Source organism: Thalassophryne amazonica, chromosome 16, assembly GCF_902500255.1.
Source record: "Thalassophryne amazonica chromosome 16, fThaAma1.1, whole genome shotgun sequence".
Taxonomy (NCBI): domain Eukaryota; kingdom Metazoa; phylum Chordata; class Actinopteri; order Batrachoidiformes; family Batrachoididae; genus Thalassophryne; species Thalassophryne amazonica.
Window position 1 is genome coordinate 26536102 of NC_047118.1, and position 26270 is coordinate 26562371.

At 44.2% G+C, this 26270-nt stretch overlaps 1 protein-coding gene across 1 annotated transcript in view; it reads right to left on the minus strand.

Moving 5' to 3' along the window:
* gas7a (growth arrest-specific 7a) overlaps positions 1-25322 on the minus strand; it is a 47865-nt gene extending 22543 nt beyond the window's left edge. Inside the window, exons 1-5 of the mRNA XM_034190538.1 lie at positions 25249-25322; positions 25015-25210; positions 12269-12358; positions 5706-5821; positions 3070-3144 (exon numbers count right to left, since the gene is read on the minus strand). Of these exons, the coding sequence (XP_034046429.1) occupies positions 3070-3144; positions 5706-5821; positions 12269-12358; positions 25015-25143 (410 nt within the window). The 5' untranslated portion in view covers positions 25144-25210; positions 25249-25322. The remainder of the gene's footprint in view (positions 1-3069; positions 3145-5705; positions 5822-12268; positions 12359-25014; positions 25211-25248) is intronic.
* Positions 25323-26270: the final 948 nt, after the last annotated feature.

The following is a 26270-nucleotide window of genomic DNA, read 5'->3' on the forward strand; positions in this document are numbered from 1 at the left end:
TGAGACGATTTCTGACAGTTTGTGCAGAAATTCTTTGGTTATGCAAACCGATTGTTTCAGCAGCTGTCCGAGTGGCTGGTCTCAGACGATCTTGGAGGTGAACATGCTGGATGTGGAGGTCCTGGGCTGGTGTGGTTACACGTGGTCTGCGGTTGTGAGGCTGGTTGGCTGTACTGCCAAATTCTCTGAAACGCCTTTGGAGACGGCTTATGGTAGAGAAATGAACATTCAATACACGAGCAACAGCTCTGGTTGACATTCCTGCTGTCAGCATGCCAATTGCACGCTCCCTCAAATCTTGCGACATCTGTGGCATTGTGCTGTGTGATAAAACTGCACCTTTCAGAGTGACCTTTTATTGTGGGCAGTCTAAGGCACACCTTGGCACTAATCATGGTGTCTAATCAGCATCTTGATATGGCACACCTGTGAGGTGGGATGGATTATCTCAGCAAAGGAGAAGTGCTCACTATCACAGATTTAGACTGGTTTGTGAACAATATTTGAGGGAAATGGTGATATTGTGTATGTGGAAAAAGTTTTAGATCTTTGAGTTCATCTCATACAAAATGGGAGCAAAACCAAAAGTGTTGCGTTTATATTTTTGTTGAGTGTATGTATAGAATCCCTTCAACATATTCTGGATCCACCCAGGGTTCTCGTCCCCGCTGGATGTGCCTGGATCAGGTTCCTGCCTCCCACAGGGTGATGACTATCTGTCACCTGGTTTATGTGTAAACTCCTCATGGATGTCAAAGCTCCACACCACGTTTTTTGGGGTGAGACAAGCCACCCTGCAGAGGAAACTCACTTCAGTAAATTCTGATTGGAACAACTATGAGAAATTCATGTCAGTTTAGAAATCAATTACATCCAAGACAGGCAACTCAGAGACTGGAACACCTGCGCCTTCCATATGTGACACCAAGTCATGCAAATGAATTCTTGCTGATTGAGTGATACCATTACGTCTGGTCTGAAAAACTGCATCTGAAATTTCCCACCTTTTTTTTGAGGCAGACTGTCTCTGTTCAGCTCCTCCCCAAAGACGCTGGACAACCAGTGATGCAAAATACAAAAGTTGCATGATGTCCAGATCTTCAGACATTTCTAACTCACTTCTTCGGAGGTGCCTGGGAGTCTTGGTGGCTTCCCTCACTAGTCTCCTTTTTGCAGTTATTCAGTTTTGAAGAACCTCCTCCTGCAGACAGATTTACCACTCTGTTTGTGTTTCGTAATGATTGATGGAAATGAACTCCAGGAACTCCATATTGAGTGACTTGAGAAGGTCCATGTTTCCATCCCCTAACCCGTCGGGGGTGGGGGGGTGGGGGGGGGGGGGGTGATGGAAAAGTGATGAGGTATTGTAAAGTCATCAAAGGGTGAATGGACATGTTATGTAGCTCTTTTGCAACTGATGTGGATGCACCTTTTACACTTTGCGCATCTGCATCAGTTGGAAAAGTGCTACATTAAAAACACTTAATAAAAGTTTCCTACAGTGTGCATCGGGAGCAACTTTGCTCTGTCTGATGGGGAATCGAACCGAGGTTCTTCTGGTCACAAGCCTGCCTCTCTGTCTTTTGTTCAGCAACATTCAACAGTACATTAAATGTTCTCATTATACAAAAGTGGTTAATTTGCTTTTATTTTTGAACCTTTTTTATATTCTCTGCTTAAACGACAGTAACTTTGGGGAGTGTAAAGAATGTCTGAAGAAAATTTGTCGCGGTAAAATTAATTTATATGTGAATATAAGACTGCAATAAAAATAAAACCGGTATATTACCGGTAAGATATTTTCCCATATTGGACCGGTTACCATGACAATCGGTCCACAACACATATTTTCGTTACTAACCAGGAAGGTAAAAACACAGAGAAACCAAGTTGAACATGAACATACTCCATAAATATCTAAACAGCACTGGAAAAACACACAGATTGAAAGTTTACCAGCTAACGAGCAGATAATCTGTTAGCAAGTTCTTCATGGAGGTGAAGAAAGTGAACAAGCTCAAAACCCTCAGAAGCATATTTGGGCGACACTGTGAGTTTGCATGTATGTAAATATATATATATATATATATATATATATATATATATATATATATATATATATATATATATATATATATATGTATATATATATATATAAATGTATTATTAACCTGGTTTGCTCGGTCTGTACGGTGTTGTGGCAGTATGTCTCATATATCAGACCGAGGTGTTCGTACGGACTTCGCTGGCACTCGGTCTGTACGAACACCTCGGTCTGATATTTCCCTGTACAGACCTCTCACTCGGTTAATAATCCTATAATATCTAATAAATAGAAAAAAGGGATGGGAGCATATTATTCTGTTTTATAAGTAGACTAAAAAGACAAAAACATACAACATATCAAACACATTTTACTGCCATGTGACACCTGATTAGGGGACGTGTTCAAAGAATTTAATTATTTTGCTGACAAGAGTAACAGAAACAAAAACAAAGACAAGGACAAGGACTATTCTGTCTGTGAAAAGTGGATCAAACAGTGTGGGAATAAACAGAATCCATTTTAATAGTCCTATTTCTAGTTATTATTAGATATTGATCTTTTATGTTTTTTTTTAGATTTAAAAAAAAAAAAAACTTTTTTCAGATTCATATTGGATGCAAACTGCCGTCATGCGTGCTGCACTCTGAGCCACGTGTTTGGGCTCATTACATAAGAATACTGGCGGACATGCTTCAGAACTTATGTCTCATACAAACAACCCTGAAGGCAACAACCAGACAAACACACACACACACACACACACACACACACACACACACACACACACACACACACACACACACACACACACACACACACACACACACACACACACACACACACACACACACACACACACACACACACACACACAAAATGGGCACAGATGTTAAAGAGTCAGAATGTTTGTCATCAGACTGGAGACTCCTGACCCGTTTGTGATTGTCCTCTGAAGCAGCTTCATGCTTTGGTTCCTCTATAGAGAGAAGTGTTACATTTGAGGCGCGCTGTGCCGCACTCACCCTTCTTCCTGTGCTGCCAGCGGGCTCAGAGACAGCTTGGAGAGGTTTTTAGCATATTCCTCCTCAATCTTTATCCTGAAACACAAACACCAGCATGTGAACGGCCGAGCTGAGAGCTGGAAGTGCTTTCATCAAGAAGAACCTGTGTGCTTAGATGACACACACGGCTGCAGGACAACAAATTGGCTCCATCACAAACACAACACTGAACCTTCTACAGCAACACTCACACAGTGTTTGTGGAAAAAAGAAAAAGTGTTTTCAGCATGATTTTGCAGAACAGAGTGTTTTTCTGTGAAGCTGTTCTCGTCTGTGTCTCCATTTGACAGATGGAATAAGATGTGCTCCTACTCTCCCGGAGGACCCTTTCAGGGTTTGTGCCCTTTGTGACATCACATCCTGCAGCAGTTTCACATTTTACCATCCACACCCGAGTAAATCTGCCACCTAAAAAAGGTCACACGGCTCATTCTGGAGGCTTAATGCCGAGATACCGCCGGCAAAGGTCAGCGCTGAATCTAAGTGTGCTGAACGGACTCAGAGGTGAGTGAATCTAAACTGGCACTCACTAACTTTCCAGGTTCAAGACATGAACGGAGCTTTTGTATCAGTGATGCTAATCAGGCAGAATTTCATGAGGTCTCAATTCGGACTGAATTCCTGATTAGTCATGTTGGTTTTGACATTCGAATGAACGAATGTCAAAACCGAGTGGGCAATGAACAAATGCCCACTCGGTCTCGGACATATTTACCAGTGGAAGCCAGCAGCAGCCAGTGGAAGTGAAACTCTCTCTGGTGTGTTTATTATGATGGACCCAACAACCTCATGCTTTATTATTTCAAGCACAACATTCTGGGAGCTGCTAAAACTCGATATCTGTGAGCAGGTTTGCTTCTTCAGTCAGTGCAGTTTGTGATGAAGCAAAAATAGACAAATCTCTTCTGGTGTTAGACAATGGAAAAAAAAAGCCTAAAACCATTATTAGATAGTTACTTCATAAAAGCTTTGTGGCACTGCTTGAAAGGGCACTGATGGTTTCAAGGTTTTACTCATGTGATGATATTCAATCATCCATCCATCCATTCTCTTCCACTCCAACCGCGGTCGGGTCGCGGGGGCAGCAGCTCAAAGTAAGCCGCTCAGACCTCCCGATCCGCACACACCTCCCCCAGCTCCTCCAGGGGAACCCCGAGGCGTTCCCAAGCCAGTCAAGAGATGAAGTCCCTCCAGCATGTCCTGGGTCTTCCCCGGGGCCTCATCCCAATGGGACATGCCCGGAACACCTCTCCAGCGAGGCGTCCAGGGGGCATCCGGAAAAGATGCCCGAGCCACCTCAGCTGGCTCCTTTCGACGTGGAGGAGCAGCGGCTCGACTCCGAGCTCCTCCCGAGTGACCGAGCTCCTCACCCTATCTCTACGGGAGCGCCCAGCCACCCTGTGGAGGAAACTCATCTCGGCCGCTTGTACTCACAATCTCGTTCTTTCAGTCATGAGCCAAATCTCATGACCATAGGTGAGAGTTGGGACATAGATCGATCGGTAAATCGAGAGCTTTGCCCCCCTGCTCAGCTCTCTCTTCACCACGACCGCATCACTGCAGATGCTGCACCAATCCGTCTGTCAATCTCATGCTCCATCCGTCCCTCTCTCGTGAACAAGACCCCGAGATACTTAAACTCCTCCACTTGAGGCAAGGACATTCCATTGACCTGAAGAGGGCAAGGCACCTTTTTCCGGTCGAGAACCATGGCCTCTGATTTGGAGGTGCTGATTTTCATCCTGGACGCTTCACACTCAGCTGCAAACCACTCCAGTGCACACGGAAAGTCCTGATTTGGTGAAGCCAACAGAACCACATCATCCGCAAACAGCAGAGATGAGATCCTGTGGTTCCCCCTCTACACCCTGACTGTGCCTTGAAATTCTGTCCATAAAGGTAATAAACAGAACCGGTTTGTTCAGAACATATGCAATCAAATTAACTAAATAATACCTTTTCCACTGAGGTAGTTGAGTGGATCAGGAGCCAGCCTACCAATATGTTGATGTTATGTTGTCATGCTACCGGTCTGTGTCTTTGGACAAGACACTTAATCGACATTGTCTCAGTCCTCCCAGCTCTAAATGGGAACCGGACTTGGTGGGGGAAGTAAATGAGAGGCGTAATTATAAAACATTTTTAGCATCTGAAAGATTTAAAGGGCATATCACTAATAAAATGTCAAATGAGCTGAATATTCTAAATAAAAACAATTATGAAAACATTGATGTATTGTGTTTTATTTTTTGGTGCCATATGCCCTGAGAAATTAAGTCATAAACATGAGGAATTTAGCCTGATTTCACCTGCTGCTGATAAAGGATCAGAACCATGAACCTTACAGAGAAAACTAGACTTTGATGATATCATATTGGGTAATGTGCTACCCATTGGAGGGACCCAGTGAACAAACTTTCTATAAATCATTTATTATTTTCATGTCTGTTCTGTTACCATAGTAACTGTAAAACTGCAGTGATTGAAGCTTTGATGGAGAAACCAGCTCTTGCAGATTGATGGTCTTTGTCAGGAGAAGGAGATATAAAGAGTTCAAACTGCTCTTGTTAAATCATTGCTCCTTTTTTTATGGTTACCTCTCATGGATGAACTCTGCCATCTCTTTCTGCATCTGTTTGCCTTTAAACTGCTTCTGCAGAAGCACCTCGAAGCCGGCCACTGAGGTGGTGCCCTGCGGGTCTTTCTTGTCCGTCTGTGGGAGGAAAACGGAGAAGACTGTCAATGAATCACAGCAGCGGAACATCAACATCAATCTGCAACAGACTGTGAATGCCATCTACGAGGAAATTCTCAGCCGTTTACCATCTCCTCACCTCAGTCGTGGGGCGACGCCCACGTGTCACTTCATTTTAAACAAATCAAAAAATTTGCCGTGATGGACTTCCTCACCACATGGTCAGGTGGGCTCCTTGTTCCCCTCACCATGTCGTCTCTGCGACTCAACACGTGCGCAACATATGAAACAACTTGTGAGGTGTCGACACACACTTTTCCTTTAATATGATCGGAGAGGACCAGCGCTTCTGGAGGTGACTGAACACTGCAGCAGCCTCCAGCCACCGAGCTCTGCAGCCGGCCGGCACTCACCTGACGTGCATGCGCGCTGGGCTGGACACACGAGCTGCACGAACCGGTGGTGCAGACTGAACGGTTCCCCATAGCAATGGACCGATTACTCGTTTCTGCTTAAAACTGACTTTAAAATGATTAATAATCGCATTATTCCCTTTGACCGCTTTGAGTGTAGAGAGTCAGACTCAGACGTGCTGCTGCGACACTCTGACTGCTTCCTTCGTCTTTTTTATGAAATAATGTTGAATTTATTTGGAAATGATTGCTGCACAAAAGCTTCAAATATCTTTCACTGAGACAGATGATGACTGGAGGTAGTTTGACGCAGAAACGAGGTGATAATCTGTGAATCGCTGCTGACGCTCAGAAATGATGCATGCGCAGTGAAGGCAGAGCTGACCTTTTTTTATGGGGACTGTTTGATCGGTGACACCCGATTCAATGTGATGTTTTTTTTTTTTCTGAGGACAGAAGTGGGAATTAAGTTTAATTCTGCTGGCAGGTGGCCACGCGCCGTGCACACTGCGCGTGTGTGTTATGTCAGTTACTCTCGTGTGACATTAGTGTGGACTGTTCGAGATTTGTTGCCGCAATTTTCACTGCCACTCCGAACGGCGTTCAGCCTTGTCATGCACGCACATGTCACACACCAGTGACATGTCACATGTCACTGGTGGTTGGCTCTCACTGCGGTTTTGTATCACTTCCTGTTCCGGAGCACAGCGGTGTTTTTCTGTATCTGTTAGCTGTTTAATCTGCGCAGTTAGATTGATCTAGTTATCTAGATTCACTCATTCTGCTGAATCACCTCTAAATTATTTACACATTATTCACTTTGCGTGTTTTTAGGAATCCGCTAGCTTAGCGTAGCTACTAGCTCTTAGCCGATTTAGCATGGCGGCTTCTCCTGTCTCTCCCGCACTTTTCTGCTCTGGGTGTGAAATGTTTAGTTATTCCTCGGCCTCCTTTAGCAGTAATGGTACTTGTAATAAGTGTAGCTTATTCGTAGCTTTGGAGGCCAGGCTGGGCGAATTGGAGACTCGGCTCCGCACCGTGGAAAATTCTACAGCTAGCCAGGCCCCTGTAGTCGGTGTGGACCAAGGTAGCTTAGTCGCCGTTAGTTCCCCCCTGGCAGATCCCGAGCAGCCGGGAAAGCAGGCTGACTGGGTGACTGTGAGGAGGAAGCGTAGCCCTAAACAGAAGCCCCGTGTACACCGCCAACCCGTTCACATTTCTAACCGTTTTTCCCCACTCGACGACACACCCGCCGAGGATCAAACTCTGGTTATTGGCGACTCTGTTTTGAGAAATGTGAAGTTAGCGACACCAGCAACCATAGTCAATTGTCTTCCGGGGGCCAGAGCAGGCGACACTGAAGGAAATTTGAAACTGCTGGTTAAGGCTAAGCGTAAATTTGGTAAGATTGTAATTCACGTCGGCAGTAATGACACCCGGTTATGCCAATCGGAGGTCACTAAAATTAACATTAAATCGGTGTGTAACTTTGCAAAAACAATGTCGGACTCTGTAGTTTTCTCTGGGCCCCTCCCCAATCAGACCGGGAGTGACATGTTTAGCCGCATGTTCTCCTTGAATTGCTGGCTGTCTGAGTGGTGTCCAAAAAATGAGGTGGGCTTCATAGATAATTGGCAAAGCTTCTGGGAAAACCTGGTCTTGTTAGGAGAGACGGCATCCATCCCACTTTGGATGGAGCAGCTCTCATTTCTAGAAATCTGGCTAATTTTCTTAAATCCTCCAAACCGTGACTATCCAGGGTTGGGACCAGGAAGCAGAGTTGTAGTCTTACACACCTCTCTGCAGCTTCTCTCCCCCTGCCATCCCCTCATTACCCCATCCCCGTAGAGACGGTGCCTGCTCCCAGACTACCAATAACCAGCAAAAATCTATTTAAGCATAAAAATTCAAAAAGAAAAAATAATATAGCACCTTCTACTGCACCACAGACTAAAACAGTTAAATGTGGTCTATTAAACATTAGGTCTCTCTCTTCTAAGTCCCTGTTGGTAAATGATATAATAATTGATCAACATATTGATTTATTCTGCCTAACAGAAACCTGGTTACAGCAGGATGAATATGTTAGTTTAAATGAGTCAACACCCCCGAGTCACACTAACTGTCAGAATGCTCGTAGCACGGGCCGGGGCGGTGGATTAGCAGCAATCTTCCATTCCAGCTTATTAATTAATCAAAAACCCAGACAGAGCTTTAATTCATTTGAAAGCTTGTCTCTTAGTCTTGTCCATCCAAATTGGAAGTCCCAAAAACCAGTTTTATTTGTTATTATCTATCGTCCACCTGGTCATTACTGTGAGTTTCTCTGTGAATTTTCAGACCTTTTGTCTGACTTAGTGCTTAGCTCAGATAAGATAATTATAGTGGGCGATTTTAACATCCACACAGATGCTGAGAATGACAGCCTCAACACTGCATTTAATCTATTATTAGACTCTATTGGCTTTGCTCAAAAAGTAAATGAGTCCACCCACCACTTTAATCATATCTTAGATCTTGTTCTGACTTATGGTATGGAAATAGAAGACTTAACAGTATTCCCTGAAAACTCCCTTCTGTCTGATCATTTTTTAATAACAGTTACATTTACTCTGATGGACTACCCAGCAGTAGGGAATAAGTTTCATTACACTAGAAGTCTTTCAGAAAGCGCTGTAACTAGGTTTAAGGATATGATTCCTTCTTTATGTTCTCTAATGCCATATAACAACACAGTGCAGAGTAGCTACCTAAACTCTGTAAGGGAGATAGAGTATCTCGTCAATAGTTTTACATCCTCATTGAAGACAACTTTGGATGCTGTAGCTCCTCTGAAAAAGAGAGCTTTAAATCAGAAGTGTCTGACTCCATGGTATAACTCTCAAACTCGTAGCTTAAAGCAGATAACCCGTAAGTTGGAGAGGAAATGGCGTCTCACTAATTTAGAAGATCTTCACTTAGCCTGGAAAAAGAGTCTGTTGTTGTTGAAAATAAGAACAACCCCAGGTTTCTTTTCAGCACTGTAGCCAGGCTGACAAAGAGTCAGAGCTCTATTGAGCTGAGTATTCCATTATCTTTAACTAGTAATGAGTTCATGACTTTCTTTGCTAACAAAATTTTAACTATTAGAGAAAAAATTACTCATAACCATCCCAAAGACGTATCGTTATCTTTGGCTGCTTTCAGTGATGCCGGTATTTGGTTAGACTCTTTCTCTCCGATTGTTCTGTCTGAGTTATTTTCATTAGTTACTTCATCCAAACCATCAACATGTTTATTAGACCCCATTCCTACCAGGCTGCTCAAGGAAGCCCTACCATTATTTAATGCTTCGATCTTAAATATGATCAATCTATCTTTGTTAGTTGGCTATGTACCACAGGCTTTTAAGGTGGCAGTAATTAAACCATTACTTAAAAAGCCATCACTTGACCCAGCTATCTTAGCTAATTATAGGCCAATCTCCAACCTTCCTTTTCTCTCAAAAATTCTTGAAAGGGTAGTTGTAAAACAGCTAACTGATCATCTGCAGAGGAATGGTCTATTTGAAGAGTTTCAGTCAGGTTTTAGAATTCATCATAGTACAGAAACAGCATTAGTGAAGGTTACAAATGATCTTCTTATGGCCTCGGACAGTGGACTCATCTCTGTGCTTGTTCTGTTAGACCTCAGTGCTGCTTTTGATACTGTTGACCATAAAATTTTATTACAGAGATTAGAGCATGCCATAGGTATTAAAGGCACTGTGCTGCGGTGGTTTGAATCATATTTGTCTAATAGATTACAATTTGTTCATGTAAATGGGGAATCTTCTTCACAGACTAAAGTTAATTATGGAGTTCCACAAGGTTCTGTGCTAGGACCAATTTTATTCACTTTATATATGCTTCCCTTAGGCAGTATTATTAGACGGTATTGCTTAAATTTTCATTGTTACGCAGATGATACCCAGCTTTATCTATCCATGAAGCCAGAGGACACACACCAATTAGCTAAACTGCAGGATTGTCTTACAGACATAAAGACATGGATGACCTCTAATTTCCTGCTTTTAAACTCAGATAAAACTGAAGTTATTGTACTTGGCCCCACAAATCTTAGAAACATGGTGTCTAACCAGATCCTTACTCTGGATGGCATTACCCTGACCTCTAGTAATACTGTGAGAAATCTTGGAGTCATTTTTGATCAGGATATGTCATTCAAAGCGCATATTAAACAAATATGTAGGACTGCTTTTTGCATTTACGCAATATCTCTAAAATCAGAAAGGTCTTGTCTCAGAGTGATGCTGAAAAACTAATTCATGCATTTATTTCCTCTAGGCTGGACTATTGTAATTCATTATTATCAGGTTGTCCTAAAAGTTCCCTAAAAAGCCTTCAGTTAATTCAAAATGCTGCAGCTAGAGTGCTGACGGGGACTAGAAGGAGAGAGCATATCTCACCCATATTGGCCTCTCTTCATTGGCTTCCTGTTAATTCTAGAATAGAATTTAAAATTCTTCTTCTTACTTATAAGGTTTTGAATAATCAGGTCCCATCTTATCTTAGGGACCTCGTAGTACCATATCACCCCAATAGAGCGCTTCGCTCTCAGACTGCAGGCTTACTTGTAGTTCCTAGGGTTTGTAAGAGTAGAATGGGAGGCAGAGCCTTCAGCTTTCAGGCTCCTCTCCTGTGGAACCAGCTCCCAATTCAGATCAGGGAGACAGACACCCTCTCTACTTTTAAGATTAGGCTTAAAACTTTCCTTTTTGCTAAAGCTTATAGTTAGGGCTGGATCAGGTGACCCTGAACCATCCCTTAGTTATGCTGCTATAGACGTAGACTGCTGGGGGGTTCCCATGATGCACTGTTTCTTTCTCTTTTTGCTCTGTATGCACCACTCTGCATTTAATCATTATCAATCTTTTTCCTGGTTCTCTCCCTCAGCCCCAACCAGTCCCAGCAGAAGACTGCCCCTCCCTGAGCCTGGTTCTGCTGGAGGTTTCTTCCTGTTAAAAGGGAGTTTTTCCTTCCCACTGTAGCCAAGTGCTTGCTCACAGGGGGTCGTTTTGACCGTTGGGGTTTTACATCATTATTGTATGGCCTTGCCTTACAATATAAAGCGCCTTGGGGCAACTGTTTGTTGTGATTTGGCGCTATATAAAAAAAAAATTGATTGATTGATTGATGTCGGCAGGTCCAATTCAGTGAGATACTCGCCTGCCCTTAATGTGCGCTGGTGAGACTTGGACTCTAACCAGTGACCTAATAAGGCATGTCTTTGGTACTGGGACTCTTCCGTGGATCCTTGGGTACTGCTGGAGTGACTACGTGTCGCACGAGCCACCAGGCTGCAGCAGCTACATAGATGGATATTTTAGAGATGGACCGGTTGTCTGCCTGTGTGGTTGCCATCCAGGACCCAAGTTGTGGATGCTGCGAAGTGTGGTTTCAGCGTACACTTCCAGACATGTTAAACTACTAAATGTGATCCAGTTCAACAACAAAATTTAAATTAAACATGTAAGGTGGTAAACGTGTGTTTTGGTGTCATGCAGCTTCATGGAGACAACGTCCAGGAAGACGGCTGTGGGACTGACAGCATGTAGGGTTTGTGAGGATGACTCAGAAAATGTGTGCATGAATCTGTGAGTCACACGTGCATATCACTGCAGACGTGCTTTGGTATGTGCGCGTGTGTGTGTGTGTGTGTCAGTCCCTGCTGCTGCTGCTGCTGCTGATTTTTGTGTATTTGCAGGCACAGAGAAGCCGTGGGGGGGTGTTTGTTCTTCTCTGCATCACCACGCTGCGTGCAGTGCCAGACTGACTGTACATCACAACAGCTGATGCATGTGTGCACTCAGTTACTGAACGAGCAAACTAACATGTCTGTAGTGATATTTTCAGTCTGAACCAATAAAGTTTGGGAATAAATAATAAAAATAATAACAATAACAATAGCTGTTGTGGTTTAAGTGTCAATACAATATTGAACCTTGTCAGTTTTTTGGTAACAGTAGATAATGAGCAGATTTGCACATTTGGAGGCAGACGTGTGAACTCACCCAGAAGTAATCGCAGTAGCTCCATTCGTTGGGTTTGAGGAGCTGTTGCTCCGGACCTTCTCCAGGAAGAGGGAATGTCACACAGTTGATCTGAAACCAAAAAGAAAAGGTGAGAAACATTAACCAGAACACAGAACAAAAGCTTCTGACAAGACACCTCTCCCTGGAAAACCAAAGGCTTGGTGCTTTCATTTGTCTTATGCCTCAGGTTCTACTTCAGTCAACTGCAACTCAGCAAGCACTTGAGGAAGTAGCTTGGCATCCCACCATCCATCTCGACAGCAGGGCCGTCCATGAATTTGGGTAACCAAAGTCTGCTGCTGTCTTCCTTGGTTGAGAATTTCAAATCAGTAAGATTCAGGTATATTTTTCTAACCTAACCTAACCTAAAAGATGTTTGGCCTGACGTTCATACTGCTGGAAAGTGATCTGTTGCAAGTGCGGTTGAAGTTGCTGAAGCTAGTCTTCAGATGAAGGAGGTGATTGGTGCAGCACGATGTGGATGAGCTGGGATGAGCAACACACAAGCGGTTCTCTCGGCACGTGTGGATAGTTTCACATTTGTAATTCAGGTCAGGCACAAGCTAAAACATGGACGGACGCAGCAGGATGACTCAAAAACCTCCAGGCAAAGAGACAACTTCAACAGTAAGTGGAAATCTCTGTTCCTCCTCTCACATTAAACAAATCAGCTTGGTCCACTTGATGGTATGTAGTTACTGATAAACACACGCAGCACTCAGGCTGAACATAGCCTTTGAGGGCCACGGCGTCTTCAATTACTCACCAGGGTCATAATCAGAATCAGAATCAGAAGAATCAGAAGAAGTTTATTGCCATTGCCAGTGAACAGGATTCACAGACTAGGAATCTGCTTCGGTACAATGGTGCAACATTAAGGAGAGATAAAATGCTAAGATAAAATATAACATATGTGTCAAAATAAGATAAAATCTAAGATAAAAAAAGAAATATGAAATATGAAAGGCTGTGTGCGACAGAAAAACAGAGAAACAGAAAAAACAGTGCAGTGGGAGGAGTGCAATTAAAAACCAAAGTACATTGTCTAAAGTGACCCGTGATAAGATGATAAAGTGACAGAGTTAAGCTTAAGGTGACTGAGTTATGAGGAGTTCATGAGTCTAACGGCAGAGGGGAAGAAACTGTTCTTATGGCGGGAGGTTCTGGTCCGGATGGACCGTAGCCTCCTGCCCGAGGGGAGTGGTTTGAACAGACCGTGTGCAGGGTGAGAAGGGTCAGCTGTGATCCGACCTGCTCGGCCCAGAGTCCTGGAGACGTGTAGGTCGTGGAGAGATGGAAGGCTACAGCCGATCACCTTCTCAGCAGAGGCCACAATGCGCTGCAGTCTGTGTCTGTCCCTGGCTGTGGCCCCGGCGTACCACACCGTGATGGAGGAGCAGAGGATGGACTCGATGATGGCCGTGTAGAACTGCACCATCAGCTGGACAGGCAGCTTGGCCTTCTTCAGCTGCTGCAGGAAGTACATCCTCTGCTGGGCCTTCTTGATGAGGGAGCTGATGGTTGACTCCCACTTGAGGTCCTGGGTGATGGTGGTGCCGAGGAAGCGGTGACAGACCACAGTGGTGATGGGGCTGTTGGTGAGGGCGAGGGAGGGCGGGGGGGCTGTGGCTTTCCTTAAGTCCACGATCATCTCCACTGTTTTCTGGGCATTGAGCTCCAAGTTGTTGCTGCTGCACCAGGTCACCAGCCGGTCCACCTCCCTCCTGTAGGCAGACTCATCCCCATCCGAAATGAGTCCGATGAGGGTGGTGTCGTCCGCAAACTTGATGAGCTTTACAGAGTCGTGGCTGGAGGTGCAGCAGTTAGTGTAGAGGGAGAAGAGCAGAGGGGAAAGGACACAGCCCTGTGGAGATCCTGTGCTGAGAACCCGAGTGTTCGTGACATTTTTTCCCAGCCTCACACGCTGACTCCGGTCCATCAGGAAGTCTGTGATCCACCTGCAGGTGGAGTTGGGCACGTGGAGCAGAGAAAGCTTGTCCTGGAGCAAAGCTGGAAGGATGGTGTTGAATGCAGAGCTGAAGTCCATAAACAGGATCCTAGCGTAGGTTCCTGGGGAGTCCAGGTGCTGCAGGATGGAGTGTAGGGCCAGGTTTATGGCGTCATCTACAGACCTGTTGGCTCTGTAGGCAAACTGCAGGGGGTCCAGGAGGGGGTCGGTGATGGACTTCAGGTGGGATAAAACCAGGCGTTCAAAGGTCTTCATGACTACAGACGTGAGAGCCACAGGCCTGTAGTCATTAAGTCCAGTGATGCGTGGTTTCTTGGGGACTGGAACTATGATTGAGGACTTGAAACAGACTGGAACATGGCATGACTCCAGGGAGGTGTTGAAGATCCCTGTGAAGACTGGGGCCAGCTCATCAGCGCAGTGTCTCAGGGTGGCAGGAGAGACACAGTCTGGGCCCGGGGCCTTATGTGGATTCAGCCTTTTGAAATGTCTCCTCACGTCCTCCTCTTGGACCAAGAGGGCAACAGGGGGAGTGGGGAGGGCAGCAGTGAGAGGGGGGAGGACCAGAGTGTTTGAATATCCAGTTGTGTGGGGGGTGGGGAGGTGTGAGTCCTTGTCTTCAAACCGTGAATAGAAGACGTTCAGGTCGTTGGCCAGTTTGAGGTCGTCAATAGAACGAGGTGCTTTGGGCTTGTAGTTGGTGATCTCTTTCAATTATGTATGTTCACCATCTGTCAGAGCTCCATGCTGCCACAGCAGGTCACCCAGAGAGGACACGTGTTAAACACACATACACACACATCTACACTGTTTCTAAAACCCAATCTCCTTCCAGCTTGGCGGAGTCATATGAAGAAGAACCCATTACATGCTAGTCTTAATCAAGATCCAAATGTGGATTCTGGACCATTTATAACTTTCTTCTTGGGCCTGGAGAACCCCAAGAGGACACGTGTGCTTCACCTACCTGCAGCAGATAAATGGTCATTTTGGGAATGTGGGAACGGACCGATTGCCGGCCTGAGTGGTTGTCATCCAGGACCCAAGGGGGTTCCATGGTATTGTGGATACGGTGAAGCACTGTAGCAGCGCATGGTCCCAAACTTGATTTCAGTATATTCATCATAACTTGAATGAAGCAGAATACGTTGAAATTCAGCTCATTCAAACTCTTTACTGCACTTTTATGTAGTGATGCACTTAATTATTAAATAATTATTAGTTCAGTATTTATCCACACTAAGATGTAAATCAATAACACATTGCAAGATTTGATAATATTTTTTGACAGTGTTTCTTCATTAATATGTCAGCATTCACCCTCATTCATAATAACAGACTGACGCCAGATTATCTAAATGCCAACTGCTGTTCTTCTGCAATAAAAGTATTGCTTTTGTTGTTGTTTTGTTTTTACATAAAATACTGTTCTATTAAGACATAAAAAAGTTCCACATTATAAATAGCAACAACAGATGATAGACAGGATCACTGTCCCCAAACATTTCTGCTGTTTTTGTGACATAAATGTCTTGAGAGGTGAAAGAAGGGAGAAGGAAGAGTGGAAAGATGTTGCTTTCTAGTTTGCTCTTGAAATGTTTTACTTTCTCTCAGGGGGTCAGTAAATTTGTATCTGCTCTTATCTTTTGACTACTGAGAGCAAAGTGCTTCCCAAAGGTGTAATCTATTATCAGTCACTGCTTTATATGCCAAGTGCGGGACAGAATACTTGTTAATTTAGTGACTCATTACACATTAAAAATACAGCACTTAACCTCAAAGGAATTATTTTTTTAAGCAGGTATTCCATTGCCAAAATCTGGCACCCTGATCATTTACTGTAGTAGCTAAAAAACAATAAGACCATGCTGTAGATCATTGTTACCACTGAACTATACGTGTTACTGGAATAGACAGATGTGGTTTTGAGCTGTGCAACACAGCTGCCATTGCTACAACCCCCATCACACATTATTAATTTTTTTATTAATTCATTTAATTTATATAGCGCCAAATCACAACAAAGTTACCTCAAGGCGCTTCACACAAGTAAGGTCTAACCTTACCAACCCCCAAAGCAAGAACACAGGTGACAGTGGTAAGAAAAAAACTCCCTCTGATGATTTGAGAAAGAAACCTCAAGCAGACCAGACTCGAAGGGGTGACCCTTTGCTTGGGTCATGCTACTGACACAATTTACAAAACAATTTAAAAAACGAATATACAGGAAATCTGGCCGGTGCACAGGACAGGAGGGTTTCAGAAACAGACACCACACCCATCTCTGGATGGAGCTGCACCTCAAACAGAAAGAAAAAACAGAATCAGGCATCGGAAAGACAACAAATACAGTATAATTTGTCAGCATTAAGCAACAAGAAAAACAGAAGACATACTAAGGTGATCACTGGCCACTAGCCCTAAGCTTCACTAAAAGACTCAGACTTGACTCTGACTCTGACTGTTTTAATAACGCAGGGAGATCATTCCACAGAACAGGAGCACGATAAGAGAAAGCTCTATGACCCACAGACGTTTTATTCACCCTAGGGACACAAAGTAGTCCTGCACCCTGAGAACACAAAGCCTGGGCCGGTACGTAAGGTTTAATTAGGTCAGCTAAGTAGGGAGGTGCCAGTCCATGAACAATTTTTTAGGCTAGTAGCAGAACCTTAAAATCTGATCTCACAAGGACAGGAAGCCAGTGAAGAGATGCCAAATGGGTGTAATGTGGTCAAACTTTCTGCTTTGTGTCAAAAGTCTGGCAGCAGTATTTTGAACCAGTTGGAGAGCCCTAATGATGGACTGCGGTAAACCAGAAAATAGAACATTGCAATAGTCCAGTCTAGAAGAGACAAACACATGAATCAGGGTCTCAGCATCAGCCATAGACAGGATGGGATGAATCTTCGCTATATTTCGCAGGTGGAAGAAAGCACACATCACACATACACCGACTGAGGCCGAATGGTGTCAGAATGACACATCCGGCCACAGTCAGAAAGTACTGAGGTGCTGTCTGAAGACCAACAGACGGCAATTTCTATTTGGTTCCATTCTCTTGGCTGTCCCTAGTGTGTTGCACATGTTGAAAACACTCTTGGCACCATTGAGAAGAGACACACATCTGATGGCGGTCCATGTACAGTTTCTGCATCATCTGATCTCAATCTACGTATTCTGACGGCATCATAACAGCATTTGAAACAATCCGATCACAGTTGCTTGAGCTCTGAGATCGCTCAGTCATGGCAAAGCCTGCTGGCATGTTGTGCCACGTATGTCCACCTCCAATGGACACCGGCCAGGGGGGCAAAGGAAATGTTGATATGTAATAACATGTATGCGGCACTCTGCATGCGTCAGAGGCTCAGTGCAGAGCCCCGCCATGCAGCTGAATGGGATGTCACTGCTGTAATACACGTATTATTACATGTTCACCTCCTACGTCTGTAGCGGGTATGATGTGGAAATGTTTCTCCAGCCCATGACAGCATAACTACAAATGCAACTCACCTCTGGTACCCCGCGTTCCACAATGCAATGCAGACAGCTGGTGAAGTCCCTTTCACCTGGCTGCGCTGTGTACGTCGATTGACTCACAAATGCATCATCCACCTTTGGCATAAATAAATCCCATGTGAAGCGCCATCCCGCATGATAATCCAACTACAGATGTGTTAAGATGCGTATCGAGTACACTGAAATGGCAACAAAAAAATAATTAAAAAATGAGAGAAGAAAAAGTTCAGTGGCTGTGTCTGAAGACTGTTGTGCACATGGGGGAAGTTGGCGCACTGCCAGCACAGTTCAGCAGCAGTTATGGAGTCCAGCTGGACAAATAAAATCTAGCAACGGAAGTATATACTGATCAAACACCTAAAGGGATTTTTCACCGGACTGTACAACGGCAGGCGGTCACTGACAGCTGTCAGCCTTTTTGTGTGCAGTCTGGATGGACAGCTCTTGTGGTGAGAGTTTAGTGCTGGGAATGTGAGGATAAGAAAAAGATATGATTGCGTGCGTGTGTGAGTGAGTGACAGGTCCACTGTTGGTGCCGTCTGACAGCAGTCTGTGTGTCTGACTGTTGTCTAAATATGTTTGGGCTGCAGCCTCATCAAACCCCTCTGTCCAATGATCTTGTGACTCCATAAGAACCTCCCAAGCACCTCTTGATCTCAAAGGTCGAGGGCCCAGAGACACGTATGTCACTGCCGACATAAGTGAATGTCTCTGCAAGTCCAACTCCTTTAGCATGTACAGATACGCCGCTGATGGCTGAGTCCAGGAAATTGTTAAAAGCTTGAATCTTAGTCTTTATTCAAGAACATCTCAGCTTCAGCGTGAAGAGGCTGAAGGACCCTTGAACACTTGTCGTTCACCTCTTCATTCACAGACGCTGCACCACTTGATCAGCACAATAAACAGCTCCATAAAGAGTTGAATCACATTCTTTCAGTTGTTGTATAATCACCAAAATCCACACTCGAAGTGGAACTGCTGATAGCGGCTGCTACCACGTAAACAAGACATTAAGTCCTGGTAACATCAGCGTGATTTACGCCGCGTTCCCATCAGTCACTTTTTTCATTTTCTGCCTCAGAGATTACACTGATTACCACACACACCAGATTTTCCATTATGGCGCCTCCACATTTGTCAAGACCGCTGTTTACCTTCCTCTCACACCCAGCGGAAAATTAGACCATTTATCTAAAGGAAGGTCGTCTTTCTCTGACGTACTTTCCCTGCATGGTGGCTTGGTGAGGTTCTCTGTGGTCAGGAACAAAACATGAACACAGATTATTGTTACGACACACACACGAAAATCCTTCTGAGAGATCTGGAGCCGAGACCAAGATAAACCAGCATCAGTTTGTGGAGTCACTCAGAGCCTTTTACCATCCTCCAGCATTTAAAGACCAGGACAGTCGTTTCACTGCAGGTTTTATTTGTTTTAATTATTTATTTTCTTAATTTTCTTTGCTGAATTGGAGAGAGAGAAAAAAAAAACATGGCATGAACAAAAAAGCAAGCGGCCCCATGAGAGAGAAGACAACAATGGCTCAGCAGTCAAGCAAACAGCTCTGAAAGACATTCCGGCTCACTCGCTCACTTCCTCTTCACTCTCTCTGAAAACAGCAAATGAGACTGTAGAATGTGCTGCTGTTGCTAAGCAACAAATTACATTTTCTGTATAGGATCCACATGCATTCAGTCAGTCATCTATCCAAAACAAAGCAACACAGACTTCATGCCTAATTTCAATGATTTACTTATTCTAATGGTTATGATTTACTTTTTTAAACTTAATTAACAGGTTTAAATTATTTAGCTGACTCTTCTAAAAGGGACCAATCAAAGTGGCTCATCCATATCAGAGAATGTGGAGACGTCCAATGATCGGTTCCCTTGGTATGGAGCAAAGAGAACCATGTTGCATTTTGGTTCTCATCTATTTTGTGTTCATTTTAAACTGTTACAAACAAACCAAGAGATGTAAACTCCAAACCACCTGGTTTTACAGGCAACACATTCACTGCACAGTTATGATGACTGTTATTCTGCATCATCAAGCACACAACATTGAACCCAATGGTCACCCTGCTAAGGTCTTGTGAAACGTTTACATACCCTGAAAGAACTTTAGTTTTTTTGGCCATTTTTCAGAGAATATGAATGAAAATGCAAAAACCTTTTTTTTTTTCACTCATGGTTAGTGGTTGGTGAAGCCATTTATTGTCAGACAACTGTGTTTACTCTTTTTAAATTATAATGACAACAGAAATGACCCAAATGACCCTGAACAAAAGTTTACATCCTCCTGTTCTTCATACCGTGTGTTGCCCCTTTTAACATCAGTGACAGCTTGGAGTCTTCTGTGGTCATTGTGGACGAGGCTCTCTGATGGTGAAGCTGCCACTGAATATGTCTTGAATTTTATTTACATCAGTTTTGAAGAAATACAAGCAGTATGACATTCTATGGTAAATCTGTGTGGAGTAGACAGTTCTCAATAACTGAGTGACTGTGCAACAAGGAGGAGTGAGGAAAGCCACCAAGACACTTAGACAACCCGGAAGAAGTTACAGGCTTCTGTGGCTGTGATTGGAGAAATTGTGCACAGTGCAAGTTTTTCATAAAGTTGATGCTGATTCATAAAGTTGCTCTAAGAATACTGATGGAGAAGAATAGAGAAGGCCAGAAGGAATTACATTGTGTTTGTAGAAAGCTTATGACAGGGTGCCAAGAGACGAGTTGTGGTATTGTATGAGGAAGTCTGGAGAGGCAGAAAAGTATATGAGGGTAGCGCAGGACATGTACAGTAGTGTTCAGAATAATAGTAGTGCCATATGACTAAAAAGACTAATCCAGGTTTTGAGTATATTTCTTATTGTTACATGGGAAACAAAGGTATCAGTAGATTCAGTAGATTCTCACAAATCCAACAAGACCAAGCATTCATGATATGCACACTCTTAAGGCTATGAAATTGGGTTATTAGTAAAAAAAAAAAAAAGTAGAAAAAGGGGTGTTCACAATAATAGTAGCATCTGCTGTTGACACTACAAACTCAAAACTATTATGTTCAAACTGCTTTTTTAGCAATCCTGTGAATCACTAAACTAGTATTTAGTTGTATAACCACAGTTTTTCATGGTTCCTTCACATCTGCGAGGCATTAATTTTGTTGGTTTGGAACCATGATTTTGCTTGTTTACTAGTGTGCTTGGGGTCATTGTCTTGTTGAAACACCCATTTCAAGGGCATGTCCTCTTCAGCATAAGGCAACATGACCTCTTCAAGTATTTTGACATATCCAAACTGATCCATGATACCTGGTACGCGATATATAGGCCCACCACCATAGTAGGAGAAACATGCCCATATCATGGTGCTTGCACCACCATGCTTCACTGTCTTCACTGTGAACTGTGGCTTGAATTCAGAGTTTGGGGGTCGTGTCACAAACTGTCTGTGGCCCTTGGACCCAAAAAGAACAATTTTACTCTCATCAGTCAACAAAATATTCCTCCATTTCTCTTTAGGCCAGTTGATGTGTTCTTTGGCAAAGTGTAACCTCTTCTGCACATGTCTTTTATTTAACAGAGGGATTTTGCGGGTGATTCTCGCAAATAAATTAGCTTCACACAGGCGTCTTCTAACTGTCACAGCACTTACAGATAACTCCAGACTGTGTTTGATCATCCTGGAGCTGATCAGTGGGTGAGCCTTTGCCATTCTGGTTATTCTTCTATCCATTTTGATGGTTGTTTTCCATTTTCTTCCATGCATCTCTGTTTTTTTTTTGTCCATTTTAAAGCAATGGAGATCATTGTAGATGAACAGCCTATAATTTTTTGCACCTGCGTATGTTTTCCCCTCTCCAATCAACGTTTTAATCAAACTACGCTGTTCTTCTGAACGTCTTGAACGTCACATCTTCCTCAGGCTTTAAAAGAGAAAAGCATGTTCAACAGATGCTGGCTTCATCCTTAAATAGGGAAACCTGATTCACACCTATTTGTTTCACAAAATTGACAAACTCACTGACTGAATGCCACACTACTATTATTGTGAACACCCCCTTTTCTACTTTTTTTTACTAATAGCCCAATTTCATAGCCTTAAGAGTGTGCATATCATGAATGCTTGGGCTTGTTGGATTTGTGAGAATCTACTGAATCTACTGGTACCTTGTTTCCCATGTAACAATAAGAAATATACTCAAAACTTGGATTAATCTTTTTAGTCACATAGCACTACTGTTATTCTGAACACTACTATATAAGGACAGTGTGACAGTGGTGAGATGTGCAGTAGGAATGACATACTTATTCCAGGCGGAGGTGGGATTGCACCAAGGATCAGCTCTGATTCCTTTCTTGCTTGTCATGGTGATGAACAGATTGACAGATGAGATCAGACAGGAGTCTCCATGGACTATGATGTTTGCAGATGACATTGTGATCTGCAGTGAGAGTAGAAAGCAGGTTGAATCTAGCCTGGAGAGGTGGAAATATTCTCTGGAGAGCAATGGAATGAATGTCAGTAGGATCAAAACTGAGTCCATGTGTGTGAATGAGAAGGAGCCCAGTGGAATAGTGCAGTTACAAGACGTAGAAGGGGAAAGAAAGTCAATAGGATCAAGACTGAATACATGTGTGTCCGTAAGAGGGAGTCCAAAGTGCGGTTACAAGGAGTAGAAGTAGTGGAAAGTAGATGAGTTTAAATATTTGGGGTCAACTGCCCCAAGTCATGGAGAGTGTGCTAGAGAGGTGAAGAAGAGAGTGCAGGCAGGGTGGAGTGGAGAAAGGTGGTAGGAGTGATTTGTGACTAAAGCATATCTGCAAGAGTGAAGGGGAAATTTTACAAGACAGTAGTGAGACCAGCTATGTTGGACGACTTAGAGATGGTGGCACTAACAAAAAGACAGGAGGCGGAGCTGAAGATGTTTTGAGGATGGACATGATTAGGAATTAATATATCAGAGGGACAGCTCTGTTGGGACGGTCTGGAGAGAAAGAGAGGTGAAAGTGAGATGGTTTGAACATGTGCAGAGGAGAGACCCAGGGTATATACAGAGAAGGATGCTGTGGATGGAGCCACCACGAAGAAGGAGAAGAGGGAGGACAAAGAGAAGGTTTATGGATGTGCTGAGGGAGGACATGCAGGTGGTTGGTGAGACAGAGGACAGGGTGAGATGGAAACCATTGATTTGCTGTGGCGCCCCCAAACGGAAACAGCCTTTTCTGAACTGAATCCAACACAGAGGTGCCTCAGTACTGAGGATCACAGTAACTGGAAAAGGGCAAAGGGAGTCTCATGTATTACCTGGTATGGGCACAATATGTCTATTTCTGCAAGATACAGTGCCTTGCAAAAGTATTCAGTCCCTTTATGTCACAATTTTAATTTATTTATGCCATTTCAAATATAAAAAATAAGTCAGGTGTCTCAATATAAAAATTTCTAAAATGATCTTCCTTAAACTCAAACTCAAAGCAAATCTCTACAACTTGATATAAATTAATTAAAAATATAAAAGCCAAGATGATGGGATGCATAAGTAATGGGCCTCTTTGGTATAGTAATACCTGTAAATAATAATCAGTTTCATTGCCAGGTTTCTTCAGACAAGTCAGGGGATGGATACATGAACAACAACTGTAGCGTCATGTGGCAAAAGCACATTGGTTTCACTGGGTTCAAAGCTGATCAACGGGAAATGCGGTGTGGTTCAGCGGACATTCTTTGGTGTACAAACTCATGGTCTCCTTAATGAGCGCCTCTCCACGTAGGGCAACTTGAGTGTAGCAACAAATCCACCAGCGTGTGCACAAAAGTTAAATAACCCAGAAATCAGTGAAGATGGAGGTGCTCAGAGTGACGGCTGCAGATCGGTCACACTTCACGCTATGTTGAAGTGGCCAAGGTGAAAACAAGGTTCTTCTCCAAGCTGATGCGCAAGCCTTGACATCCTTTAGGCAACAGTCGTGGATGTGTGCATCTCCATGACAACTGCACGAGTGTAGAGAGTTGCGTAATGTGAGGTGCAAAGAATAATACACTTTTGTGGGCTGACGTCATCCCACCACAACCCCGTCCTCATTAACTGCATCTGGTCCGTCTCCATGAGCTGCAGCTGAAACGTTTTTCCTGATGAAAAATTGCAATTTCTGTCAGAAATCTGAAATTTATCAGGTGCAAATTAGCATATAACATCATTTTATTTATAAAGTACTTGATGGTGGCTGGTGTGCCTTTGAGCTAAGCTTTTTGTGGGTGCAATAAAAAAAAAGCCTTGAAAGTGCAGCAGAAAATCTTTCATGTCTCCTATGGCAATGTTTTCCATTTCAGCACCCATTAATCACTGCTATTGCTTTTGTCACCATGGAAACTGGCCTCTCTGCATCTCTCACAAGTCTGTGATTTTTTTTCCTCTCCTCCTCACAATAGGCAAACCTTGGCTGCAGCAGGTCATGGAAGCCATCAGGCACAAAAACAGCCTGGATGAGACACAAAGCCACTTCCAACCATCTTTCCTGATCCCGCACCATCACTGCACCACCACAGGCATCACTGTGGACCAAGACATTGCATAACCACAGCCGTCATTTGGGTATCAAACTCGGGTCTAAAACACTTGGGAAATGCTTCCAGAAGAAGTGCCCCCCAGCTTTGATAATGTACCATAACAAAGGCCATCTGGATTGCGCGCACATGCCTGGAAGACTTTGCAGGCCAAATTCCACAAACGAAGGTTTTCACATTCATTATTTTTCCAGTGGATCATCAGCACCCTGACAGTCCCACATTCGCTGCCCTGCAGACACGTCCACATATGTCTCTGAGCATGGAACAAAGATAAAGTGGACTACATTAACACTGTCTGTGATAAAACACATGAACAGAGAAACGACTTCCTTTTCTGCCAGTGAGGGACCGTGTGAGTTTTCGAAAGCATTCATAAACTTTTACACATCGCAGTTTATTTCAGGGTTTGACAATACGTCAATAAAGACGTTGTCCTCATTCAGACCAACCGAGTGTCTGAGGAGGGTTCACTGGGCTCCTCCACGAGGTCCAATCATGCTTTATGTCTTCCAAATGTTGTGCCAAAGAGACATGAGCTTGAAGAGACGTCAACAGACGATACACAAGACGGCTGGTCACAGATGGCAAGTGAAGACGGACAGAGGCCAAAGGGAACGTGCAGGCATGAGGACAGACGGATGAAGTTCTGGATACTCACAGTCGTCTTGGTCTCCTTGATCTCCTTGATCTGCCTCTTTGCCGGCGACAGAGAGCCGGGGGGCTGCGGGGTGAGACAGGAGGGATCGTCAAAACTCTCCTCAGTGTCAAAGCTGGCTTCCATCATCATCCCTCTCACCTCCTCCTACTTCTCTATTCTGGGAAAGCCTCTCTCTCTCTCTCTCTCTCTCTCTCTCTCTCTCTCTCTCTCTCTCTCTCTCTCTCTCTCTCTCTCCATGCAATGAGGTTGCCTTCAGCCTCACAGCCTGCATTGCCAAGCTACACAGTGGAGGCAGTGGGGAGGGGGAGCACGTAGCAGTAGCAAGGTAGAGGCGACGGGGAAAGAGGGGAGTGGGGAGTCTGTGGCGGGAGTGTGGTGAAGTCTAGCCTCCAATTAAGCTGGTGTCACTCCAGTTTTATGGTCGAAGGCTGCAAAGCGATAGATGATGCCTGATAGGGGCTCTGTGTCTCTGCCCCCCCCCAACCCCAACAAACACCATCCATGCAGAGGGAGGGAGGGAGGGAGGGAAGAGACATAAAGAAACAATTGGAAGAGGACGGTGAGAGAGTGAGTACAACATGGAGGAAGGTGTTTTTTCTGCACAAGCTTTGCCACGCCTCCTTTTCACCTCCCTAGAGAACCAGAGAGCGAGGGAGGAGAGAGCGGCAGCAGTGGCGGTGGCAGTCGTGGTGGCGATGGGGGATGGTTTAATGGAAATGGCTGAATGATGCTCGTTAAGAGACTAATTTTGATTGGGATGGAAGCTGGAGCAGCAGGAAGGCAGCCAATGAAACGCAAGTTTTCTGAGTGTCTTCAGAAACGTCTTTCCTGAGGTTGTGCCGAGTAAACATCCTGAGCAAAAACTCATTTATTTCAACACGATACCGCCACAGCGAACACAAATGACGGGCAGGGCCAACTGTTACGGCAGCGCGCTAAAGAAAACAGCATCCTCACGTCTTCTCACAGCATCCGACTCGAGTCATCACCTTCACTGCGCAAAACATGGCGGCAGGCAGGACGGCTTCAGGCGCTCCCGGTCCAGGATGCTGGAGATACCAAAGGATGTGTGATCAAGGCCCCAGTGGTCCGAGCACCTGCAGAGCAAGTGCTGCCTGTCTTGGCTGGTATCCAACTCTCAGTTGTCCATATGGTCCAAATCTGTGTCCATGTCTTCTCCTGTGTGATAATAACATGTCCTGATCTGACTGGGACTGGATCACGTGGGTTGGCATGTCACTGTTGGCCTGATTCAC